The following is a 24,231-nucleotide window of genomic DNA, read 5'->3' on the forward strand; positions in this document are numbered from 1 at the left end:
CAGCCATTATTTTTAAAAGAATGCCCAGTCCCAAAGGCCTAAAGATGCATATACAAATGATGGATTCACACATAAAAATAATTCAAACTGCCAGAATCCATTTCAGTATTATTCATGAGAATAATACCACCAACAGAATAAAGAAAGAATAACCACCTTAGAAATTATGCATCTCCCAATTCCACACCAACTAAATAGTTCAAAGACCCAAAAGCTGCTGTGCTCTTCTTCTTATTTCACAGTATTATAGATTCAAGTCTCATCCCGTGGCAAGGATACTTACATCACAATGGTAAGGATACTTACATCAAAGTATCACATCAGCAAAAGAGGCTGAGAGGGGCTGAGATGTTAAATAGAGAGCCAGGAGAGGGGGATGTGATCAGATCTTACTGAGCATCTAGCAAGACAGGGAGGAGAAGAGGGGTTCACGGCAGCACAGCATAACTGTGACATGAGAGAGGGAGTGTTAGAGGGAGGGAAAAGACAAAGACTCACTAATTTTCTCAAGCATCATGAAAATAGTTATCCAAATATTTTGTTTCTTTCTCTTAACCACCTTCTACAAGTGTGCTGTGATCACAGGGGTAAGTATTTTTTTAAAAAATCTTGCTTGTCTAATTCTAATCGTTGAGGATGTCTGAGACCAGTGACCATGTGTTGTGAACTTGTGTTCTATTTGCAGGATTTTGGCAAATGTGGGAGAGGAGAAAGCAAGCAGCCTAATCCCCTGAGCAAAGGTCTTGTTGACAGGAGACCAAAATGTAGTTAATATGTTTAAAAAGCTAAAATCTTGATCAGTTATCTGTGATGGTATCTGTTCACTAAATGTTGCTGCAGTACTTTCAGAAGCAATTCCAGAACTATTCCCTTACATTGGTAGCTGACATAAATGACCATGGCTATCACATTTTTATTCCAGTGTTTAAGTCTAACACTCCAGTAGTAAAGTTATGCTGTGCGAGTAAGCCCAGTTAAAACCAATGTAATGTGGTGTGTTCATGTGTTAGTGTGGTTAGAGCGATGTGTATATTAATGTGTTGAGAGCCAGGATGTAAGAAAAAATAGCTATGAGAAATGTTGGTATGTGTTCCATTTTTAATACAGAAGTAAAATTGTTCCTTATACTAGTCAAGAAAATAAGTCAATAGTTTGTAACTTCAGATTTTTTTAAAAAAGCAATTCTGCCGAAAACCCAAAAAGAATAAACAAATTAACAGCAACAATTATGATATTTTTTGTAAATTTCATAATATCTTGAGCTTTTCATGATGTCCCAGCTCTCATGATTATGGAACCAGCTGAAAAACTTTGCTTTAAGAGAAAATGTTCAAAAAGAGACCACCAGGTTCTTTAAAAGCTCAAGATTTAGCATGCAAATAAAAATAATGCGGAATTATTTTCATTTTTTAAAATGCAGGGTTGACTAGCACAGCTGAATAGTAAAACTTGCTTAGTTTTTGTGATGTATATGTATTCCTTCCATCATCACTATAAATACACACTTATATGCCACTCTCAGCTGCTAGCATAAATCAAACTAATTTGTTTAAAATACTTCATAAAATGTTATGTCTTCATAAAATAAGACATAAATGATTTATGGGATTGTAACTTCATAAATAATTATTTGTTGAAATATTTTATACTGCTTTCTTGCAGCTCAATGCTGCTTACAAACATGCTTTCTTAGTTATCAACTCAGAGCTGATACAGTTGCTACGTGTTAAAACAGCTACATTTGTCTGGATTCCCCTCCCCACAAACTGCTAAATAGCATCTGATGCAGGAACTCACGGAAAGCAGCTCTGTCTCCGATCAGAAAATCGTACACGATTTTTAATCGTGACAGTGGCCCCAGCAACATTCCATGAGCCCCTCTCTATCAGGCACTACAGGGCTCACACAAACAGGCCACTATTATTTGCACATCTTAGATGACTGCCATAATATCTACATCAATTCCCAAGTGAAATTCTGTCATTTTGAAGCTGGTCGCAAAACTCCACTGATTTAAAGGCAGCTTACCATGTTGTTTGTTATAGATGTGTATTTAAAGAAACAGTGTTCTGTACAGAGATGGCCCAAGATACTTTCATGCCTGAGGCAGAGAAACCGATTAGTAAAACTGTAACAATGAACAGAGGGCCAGACTAGATGTCAGTCACTCTGAGCATTTGCTTTGCAATTGCATGCTTTGAAAAACAAACAAACAAACAAACAAACAAACAAACGCTAAACACAGTTGTGGGAGTGTGTGATCTGGATTTGGATTGCAGCATGAGGGAGTCCCGATCCTTTGCCCCACACAGTCCCAATGGCCCAGTGGAATAGTTATTATTTCTGGCAAATAGCTGTGTGGAGTGGAGGGAGTGATTTGGATGAGGACCATGGCAGGGGCTAAATATTAAAGCCTCCTCTCCCATGCAATGGTACCAATCTGGATTGGGCCCACACTATATTATTTGTTGTTTTTTAAAACCCAAACGCACTTGCAAAGTACGTGTGGTTCAGCCCTGAAGCTGCAATCCTATGCACATCTACTGGGGAGGAAGCCCCACTGAATTCAACATTGAGACTTACTTTGGAGTAAATATGCATAGAATTGATTATTGTGGTGCCCTTTAATCATGCACAAAATATGCTGCCTAAAGTGGGCCATAGCTCTCTACCTAATGGTAGGGCTAGTCCTGGTCACATAAACAGCAGTAGCTGCTGGAAAGCCCTGCCTTGGGGGCTGCAGAATATAACTTTAAAAAGCGGTGATCTTATCCGTTGCCAGCACCTGGCATCTAATGTGCCCTGGTGGCAGCCAACTCAGCATCCTGCAGGGAGGGTACCCTCCCCCCACTGTTCAGCTGTCCTCCATGTTTTTGCTGTGCTGATTCCTCAAATGGTGGCTGGGCATGCACAAGAGGCCAGCTGAGTGGCAAGGGGTGAAGCACCCTCTCCATGGAACGCTGGAATATCATTTACATGGCACATTCCAATGTATCATTCCCTTCATTCCCATTGGCTATGACCTGACCCAAGATATTTCCTTATCTACATGGAAATGAACCATTTGGGTTGAGCTGCAGAGGCAAATATTAACATTTCCATGATGAGGAGATGGTAGATTTCAATGTGGAATCTACATTGAAACATAATGATAATGTGTTATCATTATCTTGTAAAGTTGGTTTGTAAAAGAAAGGAATTCTAACTGGCCTTGAGAGATAGGTGTGTGTGTGTGTGTGTGTGTGTGTGTGTGTGTGTGTGTGTGTGTGTGTAGAGGTTTTGTGTGAGAAAATATTCAAGCATGCAATCCTCCATCTGCAGTTTGCACCACATGATATTTTTAACCATATTTCTGGGAGTCATCAGAATATATCTGAAGAGGTCCTATGTAAAATTTTAAGTGTGGAATCTCAGCAAAGGACTATAATGATTCTATGGCTGAAGATCATGATATAAATAGAGGATGTACACATTTTCCTCCTGAAGCAGGAAATCTAATGAAGATTAGAAAGCATATACTGGCTGACATCCAGAATAATGAAGCATTGGTGCAATGAAAATATGTCCCTGAGTGTCATGCAATACATGTCCCCTGAGGGGGAAGTCACAATTAGTTTCAGAAGGAAGGGAAGATTGATGGAAATCACCCCTCATCTGTAGCATCAGTGCAGCTTTATCAGCACCACCAGTACACTTGCCAACATGTCCCTATTTTCCCATTCACCTGAATAGGAAAATAGGGACATGTTGGCAGGTTTGCACCAGTGCTTTCTTAGTCTGGATGTCAGCCATTGTACATTGATATATTTCAACATTAGCAGGTTTGGATTCCCCCACCGCCTAAGAATGCAATACTGCCAGACAACTATTCAGTTAAAGACAAAGGTTCCATTAAAGAGGAGAGCTGATCTTATGGTAGCAAGCATGAATGGTCCCCTTTGCTAAGCAGGGTCTGCCTTAGTTTGCATTTGGGTGGGTGACAACATGTGAGCACTCCCCTTAGGGCAGTGGTTCTTAACTTGGGATCTGCCAGATGTTGCTGAGCTACAACTCCCAGCATCCACAGACACATTGGCTGGATTTGCACCAAAGTCCATTCAAGATATTGGGGAGCACTTCACACATGATTCAGGTTTTTCATGCATGTTAAAGCCTAGCCCGATATATGTCCGGGGTAAAAAAAAATCCATTTTTCACATCAGGTTTTTTTTGTGGGGGGACAAATTCAAAATCATAGTAAAGCCTTGCAGTAAACCTACAGAAAAGCCTGCTGTCTGGGAAAGTTCCAGGAGGCTAAACTGTTCCTATTCAACCCCAGCACAACCCCTTCAGTGGTGGTTGCTGATGTTTACCTTGTGTTTATTTTTAGATGGTGAGCCCTTTGGGGACAGGAAATCATCTTGTTCTTACTCTTATTCCTTTCCTATGTAAACTGCTTTGATAACTTTTTTTTTTGCTGAAATAACAACAATAATAATTTTTAAATGGAAAATCATGTTCCCTTTCGCTCTTGAATTGTTGTGAACTTCATAGAGTTTGGAGTCTTTCAAGGTGAGTCTGTTCTTTGTGAAAAATCTGTGTTCTATTCATAACTAGCTTTGAGTACCTGACGTTGTTCAGGCTTATGGTGCATGTTTCTCTTTGTTATTGCATCCATATCCGTTTTGTGGATATACCCATTGTATAGCCATCTGTCTGTCTGTGCAAGGTGGTTGTGGGGGTTCCCAGGTACCCTATGTTACTCGTAGGGTCCTAGGAAGTCACTTTGCAAAGTTTGGTACCAATAGCTCAAAGGGTGTGGGAATGTATAGTGAACAGGCAGACAAACAGACATTCCGTTTTATAGAGAGAAATGAAGTTGCTCAAGAGCTTATTTAAGGAGTTTACATAGTTTTAAAACAGAAGCCAATCAATTGAAAAACAAATATCATCTACAAGTATTTCAACCACAATGCATTATAGAGCCCCCTCCTTGAACAAGAAAAGAATTAAACAAGAACTGCTACTGTTTGAATTCTAATAACTGGGTGCTGATAGCCTCATTCTTGATGGGTTACTTCCTATTCCCTGAATAATTCTGATGGCTTCAGCACATGACGACTCATGAATAAGCTTGGCAGAATTTGATTTTTATTTGTTTCACAGTTCTTGAAAAAGACTGATACTTATTTTTCCCCATCTTTACTTAATTTAAACTATTTGAATTTTAACAGATGCAGGAAATTGCATTATTACGTATTTGTCCTGACTTTTATCTATATAAATTGTCACAGCTGTGGTGCGTAAGTGAGTCAGGCAATTTTTGAGTGACAGTGGAAGTGGATATTTTAAAAAGGTTAACCCACTTTAGAGCTACTCTTGTAAACTGCTAAGAGAAAAAATATTTTATCGCCACAGGCATTTATGGTCGGAAGAGATCTTATGACGTCTCCTCCAACTCATTGCTCAAGGCAGGATCCATTATACCCCCAACTCCCCTTATACTTTCACCACATTCACCAGTTTATCTTATATTTTCCCCCAAAGGGTGAACAGGTGAGCCTTTGCCGGAGGTATTTTCAGAGCAGAGAATAAGATTTAGTAAGAACTAATAGAAGCATGGAGGATAGTTTGTGTCTGGCACATGGAGACCTAGCCCAGAACCTGTTTATTATGCTAGCTAGAGGAAATCCCCAGAATATGTGAAGCACTAAGCATATGAGCTTGTTCTTTCTTGATTAATCACAATACACCCGCACCTGGAATTGGAGGACAGGGAAGGGGTATCACAGTATAAGGCCTTAGGAACTTATCAGGCCCTTTGAGGTCACCAGTACAGCCTGCAGTAACCCTATTGTGCTCCTCACAATTGAGTCATTTTCAGAGCCAAGAATCCACAAACAGCAAGATGGCATGCATACTTAAGCTCTCCTCAAGTGTTCTGTAACTGGGTAAAGTGCACCTATAGACAGAGTGGGAGCAGACCAACTAGATAGGCCTCCCAATGCCAATGCTCTCCATAGCCACACCCCCTGCATCCTCAGGCTCTGTATTTGTCTGAAGTGGGCGATCCAGGACCTTGCAATACTTCCTCCCTTTGGTTTGGAATGATGAAATCATGGAGAAGAAATACCCCAGATTCAGCACGATCCACCTAAGACAAACGATGTACCCCAGCTGGTCTTGTGTTAGCAAGCATAAATGGTCCCCTTTGCTAAGCAGGCTCTGCCCTGGTTGCATTCGAATGGGAGACTACATATGAGCAATGTAAGATATTCTCCTTAGGGGATGGGGCCACTCTGGGAAGAGCATCTGTATGTTTGCATGCAGAAGTTTCTAAGTTCCCTCCCTGGCATCTCCAAGATAGGGCTGAGAGAGATTCCTGCCTGCAACCTTGGAAAAGCTGCTGCCAGTTTGTATAGACAATACTGAGCTAGGTGGACCAATGATATCTTGGTAAAAGGTAGCTTCTTGGTAGCTTGCTATTTTCCCATATTCCTAACATGATGGCCATGACCATGAAGGACGTTCATGCTGTGGGGCATGGCCAGCTGGCATGTTTCTGCTTGTCACCTTGTTTGTTTTCAAATATAGGATGCCACAGGTGGTTTTGCTGTGGTGACCACATATAAATTGAAATTGGATGCCAGGCAAAATGCAAGCATATCTCGAACCAATGCAGTGCTGGTTGGTTCATGGGGTTTGTTGGTTTGTTTGTTTGTTTGTCATATTTTTATACCGTCTGTTATGTACACCTCTAGGCAGTGCTTAACTGAATGAATCCTTGAATTGGATTCCATTCAAGATGGAACCCAGGATTGAGGATGCTGGGATTTCTTTAAATAAATTCTAGCACCCTGATATAAATACAATTCCAGGCAGGGCTTGTCTCATGATTTTGTAGGGTGCAGGGCAAAAATAATTAGCAGGGCCCTCCACCTAATGGCGCAGTGGGAAATGACTTGACTAGCAAGCCAAGTTGCCAGACTATGGGGAACACCTATATCGGGCAGCAGTGATATAGGAAGATGCTAAAAGGCATCATCTCATACTGCATGGGAGGAGGCAATAGTAAGCCCCTCCTACATTCTACCAAAGACAGCCACAGGGCTCTGCGGTCACCAGGAGTCAACACCGACTCGATGGCACACTTTGCCTTCACCATGATGAATCAATATTGTTCCAGCCCTGCCAAAACTAGATGAGTCTCTGTTGCTGCAGTATTGCACCCTGGTGGCCACCTCCCCTAGCCCCTCTTCAGACAGCCATGATTTCAGAAGTCTTTGAAAGGGAGTTCCAGCAGTTAAGCCAACTAGATTGTGTATATGCAGTAAGAAGGAGGAGATGCCATTAGTCATTTTATCCCTGAGCAGAAATGGCTGGCTATGTGATCTCCGACATGAAGCATGGGAAAATATGTCGGCATTTTCCCCATGGCCTGGCTGCTGTGATGCAAACCACTTTCCCAACATGTCTCCATCCAGAACTGGTCTGAAATTAGCTAGACAAATAGAAGAGGCCAGAAAATACCATTGTCCACCCCTACAGGTAATAGGTCTGTTTCTCCATTAACAATTTCCTCAGCCGCAAGGCAGTTGATTGCTTCCATACCCTTAGAAAAACATTGCAGGCAAAGGTCATCAGCCCTGAGGGTAATCTATTTTTCAACTCACTGATCCAGATGATCTTTAAGTTGTAAGTTAACAATTTTGCTGACCTCCAATTATTGCCAAATGTTTAGAACTCACCTCAAATCAGTGGTAGCAATAGTCTCTTTGTTAAGATAATTCCCACTTCCCTTACTGCAGGAAATGTAAGAATTTCACTGATAGCCCTGTGGCTTCTGGAAGGCGCAAAGCTGTATAACTACCATCTGTTTCAAGTTCTTTCTGCATCATCACAACTTCATCATAATAGCAATGTTGCTCCATTCTCCTCCTAATAAGAGAGGACAGCAGTAACTCCGTGACTTTACTTGCTTTGTTTTCCTTCCCCTTTTAAATAACATATTTATTGCTATTTTGGTGTCCTGTCCCTTCCTGCACAAAAGTAGTCCCCGGAGAAGTTCCTTCATTTTGTCATGATGCCCAGTTTCTTTTTCCTTCTTTTAACATAGTTGCCTAACAAGGTCTGAAGGGGACCATGTTCAGGAATTGAATCTAGCTTCTCCCCCTTTTTTGCAAGGGAGACCATAGGCATTTTTTAAAGGGGGACTTTCCCCCTCCTGCTAACTTAAGACTCAGCAGGCTTTATAGAATGTTACAGTTTATCTCATGAGTGGTCTTTTGCATGGCAACTATCTATCTTCATGCAAGCACTTTCCTCTTTTGAAATCCAAGGTGATCCCAAATATTTGTGGAAGATTATGCTTTTTGCTGCTCCCGCTGCTGCAGCTGGTGGGTGACCAGGTCAAGCCCCAGGGTAGGCACCCTCTTCATGATGCCAACCATTGGGCTCACCTTCCCCAACTTTTCCTTCCACCCCTCACTTTTCCCTGCCTCTGCTTCTGCACTCCTAAGGGACTGGGCTTGGGGGGGGGGGTGGGGGGGCTGACTGACTGGGGCTGAGGCTAAGGTGATCACCCTCAGAAAGAAGTTCCTCGCTCTCCTTTGTCTTCCTGCTGCTTGAGTGTCTCTGAGGTGAGGCTAGAACTACAAGGATTTATCTAAAGAAAAGGTTACAAACAAATGTGAAAAGGCCTGCAGCTTAATTTCAGCTGTTGCTCATGGCTGAAGAGAGAGACTAAAACAAATAGTCATCTCTCAAGGGACGAAATGGAGACTAACATTGGTAGAACAAAATGGGGGGTAGTCCAGCACTTTTATCCATGACCCTAAAACCCTCCAGTGGTCACTATGAGACATTGCAGCTGAGAACTGATGCTGCCAGGGTCCTAGCTCCAACAGGCACATGGGCATCTCTGGCACACGGGCATCTCTGGCACACATTCTTTCTCTTCTTCACAGCATATCTCTCTCCCTCCCCCGCCCTCCATATTGCTCACCACAACCCCTCTCCTGAGACCCTCTTCTCAAGTGGCTTGTGTTCTCAGAACACAGCTGCACAATAGTAGACCCACCCCTGCTATAACAAATGAAAAGAAAACTTGTTTTAAGCGTGCCATGATACTGCTCCTCTGTTCTCAGATGGATTGCCGCTGCTGTTTAAGCAGACTTGCCAACATGCTGAGATGATGAAACCTTTAGTGAAGAACTTGGGGCTGACTCACACGGCTTAACTATTATGGCTACATGATGGCTGGTGGGTGCATGAGGGAAGCCACTTGAAAATACCATCACCGGTTAGATGGTGGCATGCACAGGATTTTGAAATGATTTCTCAGCTCTTCTCATACACCCAGTGGCTGTATAAACTGGCCTTCTATTAGCTATACCATTTCTGAGTTTTTGATGGGACTCCATAGTGGCTATAGATTCAGAGGTGCTCTTACCTCTGGACTTCCAGGCTGAAATCCAGGGCCTCCACACCCCCTGGGGGTCCCCAAATCCTCTTTAGTCTATCCTGGATGGTGTCATCACTGGCCCGCACTGCACCAGGTGGGCGAGTGCGATTGTGACCTGCACCGGATGCTTTAGAGACAGAGTGGGGAAAGAAATATATGGGAAGGGAATATGTTAAGTTGTGTGTTGAAATTTTCCTGCTGATGCATATTTGCACATATATGCCTGTCTTATATTCTTACATTCTTGTGAGTTCAGTTACTTTTTGTGCCCACGTGTTAAAAATACTACGTGTCACTCTGTGTGTGTGTGTGTGTGTGTGTGTGTGTGTGTGTGTGTAGGAGGAGGATGCTTAACTTGCAGTGGGGTTGGGGGGTTGGGTCCAAAGGCCTTTAGGTCCAGACTCCAACATTACTTAGGTGCACCTCTGTATGGATTACATATTCCTCAACAGTTTTAAGGTCTATTCATGCTATTATGGCCCCCTACTTTTCATTAGTCGTCCTGGCTCCACAGTGATAGAAGGCTCTACTCTTTACCATGATTGTACTTTTTCTCAGAAGAAACATAATGGGAGACAAAATATGACAATGTTGACTCTGCCTTTAGACCAACATCTCAGACTCTGCATAATTCCACAGACTTTCTCAGAAAGTTAGGCATCATCAAACACCTCCTAGAGATTAGCATTTTGGCAGCTATGAATTGAAATGTGATATATCAACATCCCACACAAAGATGAACTACAATCAGGAAGAATTTCCATCAGTTTTCATTTCTATGCTTTCTATTTGGTTTATTCGTTGGCTATTGGCCATGTCTTCATCAATTCTGTCTCATCTTAATTCAGTTGGCTGACATATCACGCAGAGGTCCATTGCTCATGAGCCCTCTACAGTCCATGCACACAGATTGCAAAGGCAGGGCTGCTCTGTGCCTACTAAGGAGTGTGCCTATGCCTACTCCAATGGCAGTAGCATCACAGCTGCAATGACACACTCCTTAGTAGGCACTGCTCAGGGCCTAAGCAGCCACACTTTCATACAGGCTTGTAGCCAGCCTAAAAGGGTTTTTTTTAAATGGGGGGGTAGGGGGGGCTTATCTGCCCCCATCAGTCCTAAGTGCACCAAACATTCAGTTATTTAAAAAAACATTTGTTTAAAAAAAATTGGGGGGAGAGACAATGTTAGATCAGGCCAGACCTGCCCTAGCCCCCCAGCAATGGGACTACCTTCACAAGCAGTGTGGGCAGGCTGAAGAGTGGCTCGCAAGCAGCGCATGCACCTCTCTCAAGGACGGAGCTCTGCATGGTATGTCAGCTGCTAAGCTTTTAATGAAGTAGACTATTGCTTTCAAATACCTCAATATTGAATCCCTAAGATGCCATAGCTATAAGATGCCATAAGATGTCTCTCTACCATCACAATCCAGAGGGTAAGATTCCTTTAGGTATGTTCAAGGGGGTCAGATGCACTGGCACTGACTTTTGACCTTTGTTCTCTACAACCGTTTCCTCATATCAACCCCTCCTCACAAACACATCTAGAAGTTTTTTCAGGTTTCAAAAATGGCATGACATATAAGGGGTGCAGTGATATTAGTGGGGTTGTTGTGGGAAAACCCTACAAGATTTAGAATTTAGTTGTGTGGATTTCTAGTTTGTGGCCGACAGTAGTAAGGTGATCAGTAAGCAGTGACATGCTGCCTTTTTCACGCCACACTTTGGGTGGGTTTTTTCACAACCTGCATGAGGCCGGCTGATTGGGAATCAGGTGGTCGATCAACTGTGCACAATCCTGATTTCTGATCATAAGAACCTGGACATTTCCTGCAATGTCGGGTTGGCGCTGCACCCACCCAATACTTATCTGGGATCGGTAATCTGGAATCTGATCTAGGGTTGCTGATCCTGATTAAATGTCAGATTGGCATGGCGCCAACCTGACATTGCTGAAAATTTCTGGGTTCTTCTTCTTCTTCTTCTTCTTCTTCTTCTTCTTATTATTATTATTATTATTATTAATTCGATTTCTATACTGCCCTTCCAAAAATGGCTCAGGGCGGTTTACACAGAGAAATAATAAATTTAAAAAATGGCTCCCTGTCCCCAAAGGGCTAACATTCTAAAAAAACAACAAGATAGACACTAGCAACAGTCACTGGAGGTACTGTGCTGAGGGTGGACAGGGGCAGTTACTCTCCCCCTGCTAAATAAAGAGAATCACCACGGTAAAAGGTGCCTCTTTGTCCAGTTAGCAGGGGACTAATCAGAATTATCAGAGATCAGGAATGTGCATGGTTCACGGATCTCCCAATTCCCAAACATCCTTGAGATCATGAGAACCAACCCTTAGATTTATGGTTATCCAGTCAGGCTATAAAGAGACCACTGGATGCTATAACTCTTTAAATGTTCAAGGCTAATAGAAAATGTGTTGATCATGAAGGCCATTATGACCATCTGCCAACATGACTATTTTTCCACCTCTTGACTTATCTCAATCTCAACAGTTTCCCACCTATCCTAAAAAGCTCTTCACCAGAGATGAGCAGTTTTAAATTGTATTAATACTCTTTCACATTCAGCTTCTGTCAATTCATTAGCAGAAATAGCATTAATCCCTTTGTACAATCAACATAATTAATTCTGTGGTGCCTTTCTTCTAGGCCTGTGAGAGAGATCTCCAGTGTGGAGGTGGGACATGCTGTGCCATCAGCTTGTGGATCCGTGGGCTCCGGATGTGTACTCCATTAGGGCAAGAGGGAGATGAATGCCATCCCATCAGCCACAAGGTATTTGCAAGTGGCTCATAGCCCATTAACCACTCCCTAAAGTTTTTGATGACTGCTGATGCCCAGTTTTTGTAACGAATGCAACATAATTAGTTTTATGGATTTGCTTTAAAATCCATAGAATTGTGAAACACAAATGTCCACAGCATATTACTGAATTTCTGAATAAATAGATACACAGGCTGACATTTTGCATTGCTTTTGATAGACATCCAATCAATATTCCTTTTCAGATAAAGGAGGCCATAATGGAGCATTTTCCAGATCTAGAACACTCAAGATGGCCTTTAGGTACAATCCTATGGGCATTATTAATATTTAATGGAAGGTGTAGAAACTGAGCATCACTTGGGAACATCATCTCCTGCAGCCCATGTATCATAGGCCAGAATTGTACCTAATTTCTTTTAGCGATGGCAAGGCCAGGTCTGACTACCGCTGATACTAGAAATCTGCTTTCTTTCCCTTGTATGAGTTATGTGATTGCAGTCAACTGCCAATAACATAACATCAGACGTTACATAAGTTTTCACAAAAATAATCAAGTGTTCCACCCTCCACTTTGTTAATCTACATTTTGTATTAAGCCACCAAGTCTTTAGGTGCAAGTTTAGATGGCTTAGTATGGATAAGGAAGGTTTTTGTCTTAGGAACAATAAGCTCACAATATGGTAAAATGTCATCTTGAGGGGTTACTAAATCCTCTCTAACAGCCAACATCTCCAGAATTGTTAATACCACACAGCCATTTTTACTTATATCTAAGCTTTTATACCATATGGCACAGTCTACCATACATCTTGAATTCAATGGGTCAAGAATTGGCATTTATTTAACTTTGGGCCTTTTCAATCTTTGTTTATCCTCATTCATCTGTTTTCTTAGGTGGTACCATAGGCATATTATTAATTTTCTTTATTATTATTTTATTTTCTCTTAAAGGTCCCTTTCTTTGGAAAACGGCAGCATCATACCTGTCCATGCTTGGCAAACTTCATCTGCTCCAAATTCATTGATGGCCGATACCGATGTTCAGTAGATTTCAAAAGCATGGACTTTTAATACAAAAGGAAGAGTTTCATCGTCTTTCCTGCCCACAGATCCCTGCAGTTCAAACCATTTAAATACAATCTTCTGTCTCCTTCACCTTTGAAGACAATGACACAAGCATTGTCCATTTACACAAGTATTATCCATTAATTTAAATGCATATACAGCAATTAAAGCAGTCAGTGACTTATCCTCTCAATATCAACATGCAAGCATTGTGCTTGCAAACTAGGCAAAATTTCAGAGTCTGAAATGTAAGTTAGGATCACAATTGTTAATGGGCAGCTTCACATGTAATGTGGCAAGTAAGGTTGCTGCCAGCCCCCAGTTCTGGAGTGTGCACTGTGCATAGATGCCTGACTTCCAATAATGGATTAGCTATGCCAACACTGGTTGGTTGTGTCATCCAAACCCTCCAGCATTGTCATATTCTGCCTTATTAGTGATTTCAAGCCTGACATCCATAACCTACTTCAAATCTAGGTTACAGATGTCATTTTCGGAACTACAAGTGGGGTAGAATATGCAGACAATGACGGGTTTGGATGACTTGTCCAATGTCAGCAATGCCATCTCAACACTGGGTCCCATGCATGCTTCGAGAACGGGGGACTTGTGACAACCTTACTTGCCATGTTATGTGTGAAGCCGCTCAATGTGTGAGGAAGTCTCCCCAATATCTTTTAAAAATTTCTTTTGAATTTAACCCAAGGGTCTGTCAACAATACTTTGATCATGTACATTAAAATGTAATGGTCTTTAATGTATTACCCCACTGTGTCCTCCTTATACATCATATATTACAATTTCCTACATGGGAATTATTTTTTATGTGCAAAATAACTTTTACATCAAAACTGAGTGAGTCTTTCCTGCTGTGAGTACATGGATCATGTTGTTTAATGCAGTGGCTGTCTAATTCATATAAGACAAGGGTAATGCATGAAATGTCTTAGAGTGCCAGTCTCCTTATGGTGGAACAATGAATCAGGGCATTTCCACACATTACAGATGAGAGAAATCTATGGCAACCCAATATCTGTCTGGCAGCAGATAGAGGAAGGGGTTTCTCCTTATGTGACTTGAGTGGTGATGATCTGCTGACAGACTACCACCTTCTAGGGATGTGCACAAAACCAGCTTGGCCTGTTTGGTTTAAATTTGAACCAGCTTTGAACCAGGGTGGGTAGGTTTGGTTTTGGTTTTACTCAAAGCACCCCCCACCCCGGGTTCTGTTCGAATTCGAACCCAGTTCGAACAGGTTCTAAAAGGTTCTACATAGGGTATAATGGGGATTCAAACCAACCCATTACTCCCTATGTATAGCACCTAGGGGCACAAAACTGGTAGGCACCCAGGGGAATTTTTGAAGGTTTTTCCAATTTTTGCATTTCTCCCATAGGGAATAATGGGGATTTGAGGCAGGCCCATTCCCCCCTTTTGGGGGGTGCCAGGGCACCCCAAAGTGGGTCTGGGGGCACAGTGGGTTGTACCACAACTCCCTCCAGGCAGCCCCAAGCCAGTGGTGTTCATGGTTTCCCCCCCAGGGTTTTTTCCCCCTAGATCCTGTCCTTTTAACAAGTCTATCTCTATCAGAGTCTGGTCTGTATATATATGTGTGTGTTTATGGAGAGATCTTGATAGGGATTCATTGAGAAAACTCATACACAGCAAGTTCAAACACAAATTGGATTCTTGATGGCTGTATGAGTTCTCTCAATGAATCCCTATCAAGATCTCTCCATACACGTATATATACAGACCAGAGAAGCCACTCTGATAGAGACAGAAACCTCCACACATGAACACACACAACACTTCTATCTACACAAGCACATATTTACACACACTGAAATATTTACAAACATACGTTTTGGCAGTACTGCTGCCCTCTCCCCACAAGTCAACTATGTACAACAAGCAACACAACACACATAAAAATATTTACACACTGGCACAAACACCTAGTGTCTGTGTGTGTGCCCACGCCCCCCCCCCCAAGTGCTGTGGTCAGCATTGGGTTACACCAGTCAGGGTGTGTATCCAGTTGCCAAGTCAGAGCACTAGCAGGCACGCTGCGACTTGGCATGGCTGAAGGAGGAAAAGGGGAGGGGAAGTATGAGCGGAAGCTGCTGCTGGGCAGGTGACCGGCACCATGGGGAGGATCTGCTACACCTACTTGGGCTAGCCCAGCAGGGGAAGGTTAACCTTGAGGAAAACCAACTGCTTGACCAAGCCAGGGTCCAACTGAGACCGAGTGGGTGTTACCACGTCGCCAGCATGTGAAAACACCTGCTCACTCTGGACGCTGGTTGGCAGGCAGGAGAGGAGGCACACAGCAACCACCGCCAGGTCCGGACAAACTTGGTGGCAGGTTGCCCGGAACTGCGTGTGATCCATCTTGGGGTTTTCTTCCACAGGCTCCTCCAAGTACTGGGCAACGCATTGCGCAGCACTGGTGGGCCTGATAGACCAAGCTTCCCATGAACCGGTCAAGGAGCCAAGGCACACCCATTTAAACCACTGGGCTGATTTAGCAAGAGGAACTACCTGTTGTGTTGGGACCGTGGCCTGGGATGCTGCGCTGCCGGACTTGGAAGAAGAAGGGGTGGGAGCTGAAGGGTCGCCCACACTGCTGCTGCTGGGTGTGGGTTGTGCATACTCGGGGGGTGCACCATCACCACCCTCCTGGTCTCTGCCAGTCCTAATGACTTCCTCTTCCCTAACGCTTATCGACCAGGTGGTCCCTCCACCTGGGCAAGTCATCAGCGCAAACGACATTGCCCTTGATGGTCAGGTCACAGAGACAAGCCAGGACATACTCCTCCCTGTCACCCAACTTATTGACCAGCCTGTTGACAACCCCGGCCTTCAGCCTTCCAGCCACAGCATGCCCCTCTGGCGTGGTCAGTGAAGTCCAGAATTCACCCATCAGCTTCTCCAGGAGGAGAGCCACGGGCAGGGCCTCGCTCAGAGGAGTGGTCTCGCCACACAAGCTCTTCATGGCAAACAGGAAAGGCTCGAGTGCCGACACCATCTCAGACATGAGCTTCCACACCACATTGCATAGGTCACACACGCCCAAGGGTTCGTTCCTCGCCAGGTCATCGAGGGCCACCTCCTGCTCCAGCAGGCGCAGGAACAAGAGGAAGGTGGAGTTCCACTGGGTATCTACATCCATGGGGATGAGATGTTGTGGAAGCACATGGACACACTGCCGCTCGCGAAGCAGGCACCTGGACTTCTAATTCCAGTGGAAGTGGGCTGCAATCTTGCGGGACCTCTCCACAAGCACAGCTGTGGCAGCAACAGCACCTACCATAGGGTGGCCATGTTCCCTGGACTCCTTCACCACCTTGAGGCCAAGGGTGTCCCTGACAGTCAGGTGGAGCATGTGTACCATGCAGAGGATGTTACACTCCAACGCTGACTCTACCACTGCCTACGTTGGAGCCATTGTCTGTCACGATGAAGCCCTGGGAGAGGTGTGGCAACTTGCCTATCCACTCCTCAGTTTGGTGGCCTAGTACGGCTGCCACCTCCTCCTTGGTGTGATTGACATCCAAGGTCTCCACATACAAGACAGCCCACCTGTGCTGAAATGTGGTGTAGGACACGCTGGAGCCAGAGGCATCACCAAAGGTCCCCTCTCTCTCTAGACCCCACCAGTGGGTGGTCAGGGCCAGGAAAGCAGTGTGCACCCCACTCATACTGTTCCACAGTTCAGTGGTGAAATGCACTGGTGCCAGCCGGTGCTGCATGTACCATGTTTGACACGAGCTCCCTGCGCTGCTTGTACAGGGAGGGGACCACATTCCGACTGAATGTGGTCTTCGAGGGGATGGTGTAGTCAGGTGCTAGCAGCTGTAGTATCCAGCGGAAGCTGTTGTTCTCGACCACCTGAAAAGGCTGGTTATCAGTGGCTATCATCTCCCCTATGAGGCGGGTGAGGAGACGTGGGCCCACATGACCAGGGCACTTCTTGCCTGATGACTGCATCCACCGCTTGACTGGCAGCGTGCCCTGCTTCATGGAAGCTGGCACACTGCCCTTGTCAGCGCTAGTCACAGGCACATGAGGTGCACTACCGCTGCCAGCAGAGTCAAGAAGATCCAGATGATGCCGTCGCATGTGTTGCCACATGGAGGTCGTCCCGAAATGCTTAGCATCCTTGCCCCAACTGACCAGTGCCCTGCAGTGCACACAGTGAGCAGCATTTGGGGCATCTTGAGGGACCTCAAAATGTTGCCAGACATCATTGCTCTGGGTGGCCTCCGATTCCCTGGGTGCCATATTGGGCCTCTTGGGTGACAGCAGACCTGGGGGACTGCTGGTGCTAGCCCACCACCATCACCCACCCCTTTTCCACCCTGTGTGGAAGAAGAAGGGCCCGGCTTCACTGGAGGAGGGGCTGCCCCTCAACCTCAGCAACATACCCTTCCCCCTCAGAGTCAGACTGGGAGGACCCAGAACTGGACTCCACCATGACCTGGGCATCATCAGGGGCCCCCCACTGAGTGGTGAGAGGATCATTGGAGGGGCTGCAAGAGGGAGGGAAAATCTGGCTGCACTGCCAGCCATCAAGCCCCTGCCCTCCACTCCCGCCATGGAAGATGCTTCCCTGGCAGCAGAGCCCCCCACACTGCCAGGCTCTGCACCGGGCCCCAGCCCCAGCGGTGCACCACCCGATGGACCCGCCATTGGTCCAGGACCTGGCTCAGTGGCAGCAGGCTCCTCTGGATAGGAGAGCCTTCATGCCACCACCTCACCTGGGCCAAAGAATTCACCAATGGGGACCTGTGAGACCCCAGGATGGCATCTTCTCTACCTGCCCACCCTGGCCTCCTGCACCAGCTTGGGGAACCCTCCCACCTCTGCTTGCCACCCTGCTGCAAGCTTTGCTCACCACACGACGCTCAAACATTCCCGAAGACCCTGGGGGCTTTTTTTTTTAAAAAAAGGGGGAAATGTTTTTAAAAATGGGGGGTTTTGTGTGTGTGTTTTTTTTTTTAACTCTACTGGGGAGGAAACTTTTTAAAAAGGTCTATTGGGGAAAAACCTTTTAAAAAACCTATTGGGGGAACTTTTTTTTTTTTTTTTGGAAGAAACCCTATTTAAACATGACCCTTTTAAAAACAAGCCTACCCACCCACTCCACCCACAACAATACAATACAATAAAAAACAGTGCAGTAAAGTACACAATGGGGAGGCAACTAAGGGAGAACCTGTGAAAACAAGAAACAACCTGTAAAGAAAAAATTGAACCAGTTTGCACATCCCTACCGCCTTCCGCTGGTGAGTGTTGCAGAGGGGAGAAGAACTCAGTGCCCTTGCTTGAAGGTGTTGTAATGCAGCAGTGGAGTCATGGAGGCTATGATGTCAGCACCATGCTGGTGTCAGGCTGCTGCTATCAGTAGCTAATGCAGTAATGCTGACAGGATGTCAGTAGCTAATGTCAGGCACCACTACCCACTGCTACTCATGGAAGAGCAACCCTGTATCTCATGCTCTCCAGAGTAAGAGTGTTGAGTTTCCCCTGCAGCAGCATTCACCACAGAAGCAAGTCAGCTACGAGTGAATCACAGCACAAGCCACAACTGGGTTTCTCCCTAAGATCAGTTTTTTAAAATAAACAAAAAACCCATACTATGCTCTTCTTTTATTCAAGAAGAGAGAAAAGAAACCAGAGTCTACACAAAGGGTTTGTCACTGGATTACACACATCTGATGAAGTCAGTTGGATTTACCTATAATATGGTGAAAGAGAGAGGGAGGGAGGGAGGGAGGGAGGGAGGGAAGGAGAGAGATATATTATTATAAATATTTGTAGATATTTGCCACAGGACAAATAGAAAATTGATTTGATTTGATATTAATCAAACTAGCTCCTGGAGCTAAAATGAAGAAAAAGAAACTTTTTCTAAAAATTAAGCTAAAAAATTTTAAAAAACAAAAACACTACCACAACATCATTAAATGTTGTGGTAGAGACACCTTTCAGTCTAATTGATACATTCCAACTTCCTTGATGGATTCCTGTGGACAGAGGCGTATCTAGGGAAAATAGTGCCTAGGGCAAACACTGAAATTGCGCCCCCTGTCCAAACATCTGACACCCATCTTTCAGATAACTTTACCATAATATCAGCTGAAAAATACAAGTCAAGCTCGTTAATCTTTTAATATTTCAAAAACTATTTAGGAGTGGACATAGCCAGACCAAAAAGGGCTGGAAAACTACAAATTTCAGTATGCTGGAGCTCATGAAATACCCAAATACTATGTGGAGCTGTACTTGGAAAACTAAACAGAAGTTCCTGTCTAAATCTCTACTATGCATTGTAGCATCACTATTACATAAGTTTTAAAATTAAAATTGGACTTTTCCCAGATACTCTGGAAAATAATTAAAGGATATGCAGAGTAAGCTGTGTCACTGCTTGGAATATATTTTAGTCTTTCAGAAAGACAGTTAAAATGAGAGAAAGAGAGCCAGAAACTCCCAGTGGACGTTAATACTAAGGATTTTACATGGATTCAAAGACAAACTCACCATTAATAGCCATATTATTAAGACATCACATTTAACTCGCTTATCACAAGAAGCAAAGTAAGAGCAAATGAATACAATTCTAGCTCATAAGCTTCAGCTCAGTATTCACAAGCCCTGATTCTCTGTACATAGTGTCAATCTGAATATGTGTACAGTGTCTTATATTATATAATTTTCTTTAAAAAATTTACCTGTGGCCCCTTCAGGGGGCTTCCTAAAGGCTGTTGGGGGGGGGTGTCTGCAAAGGTTCCCCCTCCCCCCGCTGGCCTCTAGGGCCTCGCAGGGACCAGTTGAGCATGTGCGGTGGCCATTTTTAAAAATAATCTTTTTTTTAAAAAAATGGCTGCTGAAAACAAAATGGCCATTGTGCATGCTCAAATGGCCTCTGCAAGGCCTGGCATGACCTAGGGCCTCACAGAGGCCATTTGACCATGCACAGTGGCCATTTTGTTTTTGCCAGCCTTAAAAAAAAAAATTAATTTTACAAAATGGTGCCCCCCCTTCAAGTGGCGCCCAGGGCACGTGCCCTGCCTGCCCTACCCTAGATACGCCCCTGCCTGTGGATGTGGATGTGGGGAAAATGCAATCAACTTTTGGAAAAGCTTGCTAATTTGCACCTAGCTGCTTCGGTACTATTTATCACAAATCAGTGGCACATTCTGTGTGAAAGCATTTCTGTTCACAGGCTGAATTTGGAACCAATCAGTGCTTAACCTTTCTAGTGGTACCAGGGCCGGACTGGGGGCACTGAGAGGGCAGTGGAATGTATGTGGGGAGGGCTCAGGGGTTTGAGCAGAATGGGTACTTAAGGGTGGAAGTATTCACTGTTGCTGAGTATGGCCGGGCACAGGGGCGCCCCGCAGGTGAGGCGCAGCGGGATTATGCCCTGTTGCCCTGTGGGCCAGTCTGAGCATGAGTGGTACTGAAATGTATGGAAAGCCCTGCTGTTTAAGTGAGAGGTCTTCCTGATCAGATTTGCTGCTTCCTCTGTCGGTGATTTAGTCTGCCTTAGCTTGCTGCTTCCATAATTACTTCCCCTTCCATAGTAAACTTCCGGTAGTAGTACACTAGCAAAACAAACACACCACTGTCATGGGAAATCCCCCGGAATCACACCTTTCTGAAGAAACACCGTGGCAGCATAGCTCACTTGCTGTAACAGCATAATGCCTGCTTCCTCATTTGTTCTAAGCTCTCTGTGTTGAAACCTGAGTGGGTACTTTGAACTTCCAGTCCCCACAGGCATGTTTTTCATGCATTTTCCATGACATACTCAACAATTTTTGAATATATTATATAATTTGCTTTTTGTTTTCATTGAACACCACTTGCTTTGCTGGTAAAGAGAGAAGAGAAATGATCTTGTGGTAGCAAGCATGACTTATTCCCTTAGCTAAGCAGGGTCTGCCCTGGTTGCATATGAATGAGAGACTAGAAGCGTGAGCACTGTGAAATATTCCCCTCAGGGGGTGGAGCCGCTCTGGAAAGAGTAGAATGTTTCAAGTTCCCTCCCTGGCGTCTCCAAGATAGGGCTGAGAGAGAGATTCCTGCCTGCAACCTTGGAGAAGCCACTGCCAGTCTGTGAAGACAATACTGAGCTAGATAGACCAAGGGTCTGACTCAGTATATGGCAGCTTCCTATGTACCTACGTAACCTGTTTCAAAAGTCTGAGGTTTCTTGATGCAGCTTTATCCTGTTCTTTCCCTGAAGCAGACATGATACTGTACTTATAATGCTAATCAAACACTCTGTAGATAATGTTTTCTTTTGGAATACATTTGGTGGGATTCCAGCTGGACCCAAGCATTTTGATTCATCACGTACCCAACTAAAATGAATTGGATCCAGTGAAGGTGGATCATGGTGGGATTTTGTGATTATTGAGCAAAGCACCAAGGAAGCTACCACGCCAGTTGAGTGAAGAGTTTAGTAGTTGCAGCTATTTAAGTAACACGCATGGAGATCACTGTAGAATATAAACTAGATTGATTTATTAGTGAAGTACATTTGAGATAGGAAAGACCTATCCTATCTATCAGCTACATAATGAATAGGTAGGGAGAGAGATATATATTTCCATCTTCTCTCTAGGAGGAAAGGAAGAGGACTGACTCACTACAGGAAGTACCTGAGGAGTCAAAGCTGGGGTCATAGAGTAGAGGAAAGCAGAGACAGGTAAAGGAGACCCCTACTAGCTACTTCTACTCCCAATGCCCCTAGTGGTCATTAGGATAGTTGGTACAAAAGATCAATGCACTGGAACTCCATCTCCAACAGATCAGAGTTTGCAACTTCCACATCATGGTTTGGAAATGGGCACATTTGACACTTTCCCTCAATGATTCTATAGTCGGTGGTAGTGAAGCTAGTTTTGGTGCACATGAATGTATCTTTGCAGTTTTCAAGGACCACACTTTAAATTTCATTGCTGACACATCTGCATTCATGTGACCGGAGCAACTACTAACCTTTATTGTAGTCTCCCTTCATTTCCACCCTGTGAAATGTGACTTCTTGAAGCTCTTCTCACAATCAGTGAGAAGAGCTTTGAGGCTAACTGTGGGGAAGGAGAGTTAATCTTCCCTTCCCTGCAGATGATCAGTAGTTGGTCTCTGGGCATGCAGCTCGCCCGCCCAGAGGAGCACAGCTTCCCTGTGGTGCTCCCACGCCTTGCTTGGGTGCTCAGGGTTGGGTTGGGGAGCTTGGAGCTTGCCTGGCATGGGCCAGGTCAGAAGGTTTTGGGGATACTCCGACTCTGACTTATGAAAGCCTAGTTGGGGTCAGAGTTCTCCAACACTGTTCAGAGAAAATCGGAGCTCTCCGGAGTTCCAAAATGGCAGCAGGGTTCCCCCCCCCACTATTGCAGCTTCTGGGTGGGTGGGGGGAGTATCTTCTATATCTGCCCACCTACCAGCCCACCCATACCTACCTTCCTTCCTTCCTTCCTTCCTTTCTTTCTTTCTTTCTTTCTTTCTTTCTTTCTTTCTTTCTTTCTTTCTTTTAAAAACCTTCTTAGGGTGTTTTTAAACATACAGATTAAAAACAGATGATTAAAAGCAGCAAAGAAACAGCCATGGACTGGGTGAATGGCAGAGGGAGGAGTCAAGAAACCATTGACAGCAAAATAAACTACACACGCGCATCCTACCTCACTGCCCAGTTGTGTGGGCCAGTCAGTGGGTTACACTCTCAAACACAATGACCAGGAAGTCTGCCCCATTGAACTTCATGGGCCTCATTACTGAATAAACATGCATAGGCTTGCACTGCTAATTAACTTTCACACAAACCCCTCTGGCCATAATGCACTAATCAAAATTAAGGAGGCTGTGTAGACTGCTGAAGGTTCACAGTACATTCAGATACAAATCACCCAAGAAACCTTTTAAATTGTTAAATTGTGTTTTAAACTTGTTTTAAACCACCCAGAGACGAAAGCTTGGGGCGGTGTACAAATGTAATGAATAAATAAATAAATAATATTCATTCATTCATTCATTCATTCAGTTTCTAGAACACCCTTCCAAAAATGCCTCAGGGCAGTTTACACTGAGAAATAATAAATAAATAAATAAGATGGATTCCTTCCTGTCCACAATGGGCTCACAATCATAAGTCTTAAAATGGTGTCATGGAGTGAAAATGAGTAGTATATTTGCTCTGGAGATACAATGCCTAGAAATATACCAAGGACAAGGAGAACACTAGCCGAAAATCTTTTCCTATCTTAAAAGTTACAGTATCTGTCTTTAGCAAAAACTAAGGCTGCCATTTGATTCACACTTACACAGGACTAAGTCATATTGAACTCTGTGCTAAGTATTTTTACTTCTGAATAAACATATTTAGGATAATGAATAACGATCTAAAGACAGATAGATTCTCATACATCCTGTGTCATAGTGCACAAGTCAAGTGTTTCCACTGAGCTGTATGCACATGGTCATGCCCATACCAATGTGACTTCTCAGTGGATGACAGTCATCCATCCTGTGCAGTGATGCTGAAGTAATATTACACATTGGCATGGCCATGGGCATACAGCTCAGTGGAAACCTATGGCTTGTGCAATATGACCCCAGTACCACTGGGGATGGATGGATGGATGACAGTGCACTGGGGCACAGAGAAAGATGCTTATTGATTCCCCAGATGGTTCTCTGGGACACCTACCAAGCTGGATCATCAAATTTGTTGATTGATTGATCATGTTTTTATACCACCTGATATATACATCTCTAGGTGATGTACAAAATTTAAAACAATACTTTAAAATTAGCAAGAGAAAAATACACAAAACAATTAAAACAGTAGCATAAAACAGAATTAAAAACAATAGCATAAAATAATTATTAAAACAAATTATTACAATTAATTCTAATTAAAAGCCAG

At 44.0% G+C, this 24,231-nt stretch overlaps 1 protein-coding gene across 2 annotated transcripts; it reads left to right on the forward strand.

Moving 5' to 3' along the window:
• The first annotated feature begins 349 nt into the window (after nt 1–349).
• Nucleotides 350–14,053, forward strand: PROK1 (prokineticin 1). 2 transcript variants are annotated; one of them, XM_053248932.1, is made up of 4 exons: nt 350–587; nt 4,534–4,551; nt 12,108–12,233; nt 13,176–14,053. In XM_053248932.1, exons 1-4 carry the CDS (start codon nt 516–518, stop codon nt 13,293–13,295), a joined length of 336 nt encoding a protein of 111 aa, XP_053104907.1. In that variant the 5' UTR covers nt 350–515; the 3' UTR covers nt 13,296–14,053. The 2 variants fall into 2 exon arrangements, with proteins under 2 accessions (XP_053104907.1, XP_053104908.1); XM_053248933.1 differs by lacking the exon at nt 4,534–4,551 and having other exon boundaries at nt 354–587.
• The last annotated feature ends 10,178 nt before the right edge of the window (nt 14,054–24,231 follow it).

Source organism: Hemicordylus capensis, chromosome 4 (genome assembly GCF_027244095.1).
Source record: "Hemicordylus capensis ecotype Gifberg chromosome 4, rHemCap1.1.pri, whole genome shotgun sequence".
Classification (NCBI taxonomy): domain Eukaryota; kingdom Metazoa; phylum Chordata; class Lepidosauria; order Squamata; family Cordylidae; genus Hemicordylus; species Hemicordylus capensis.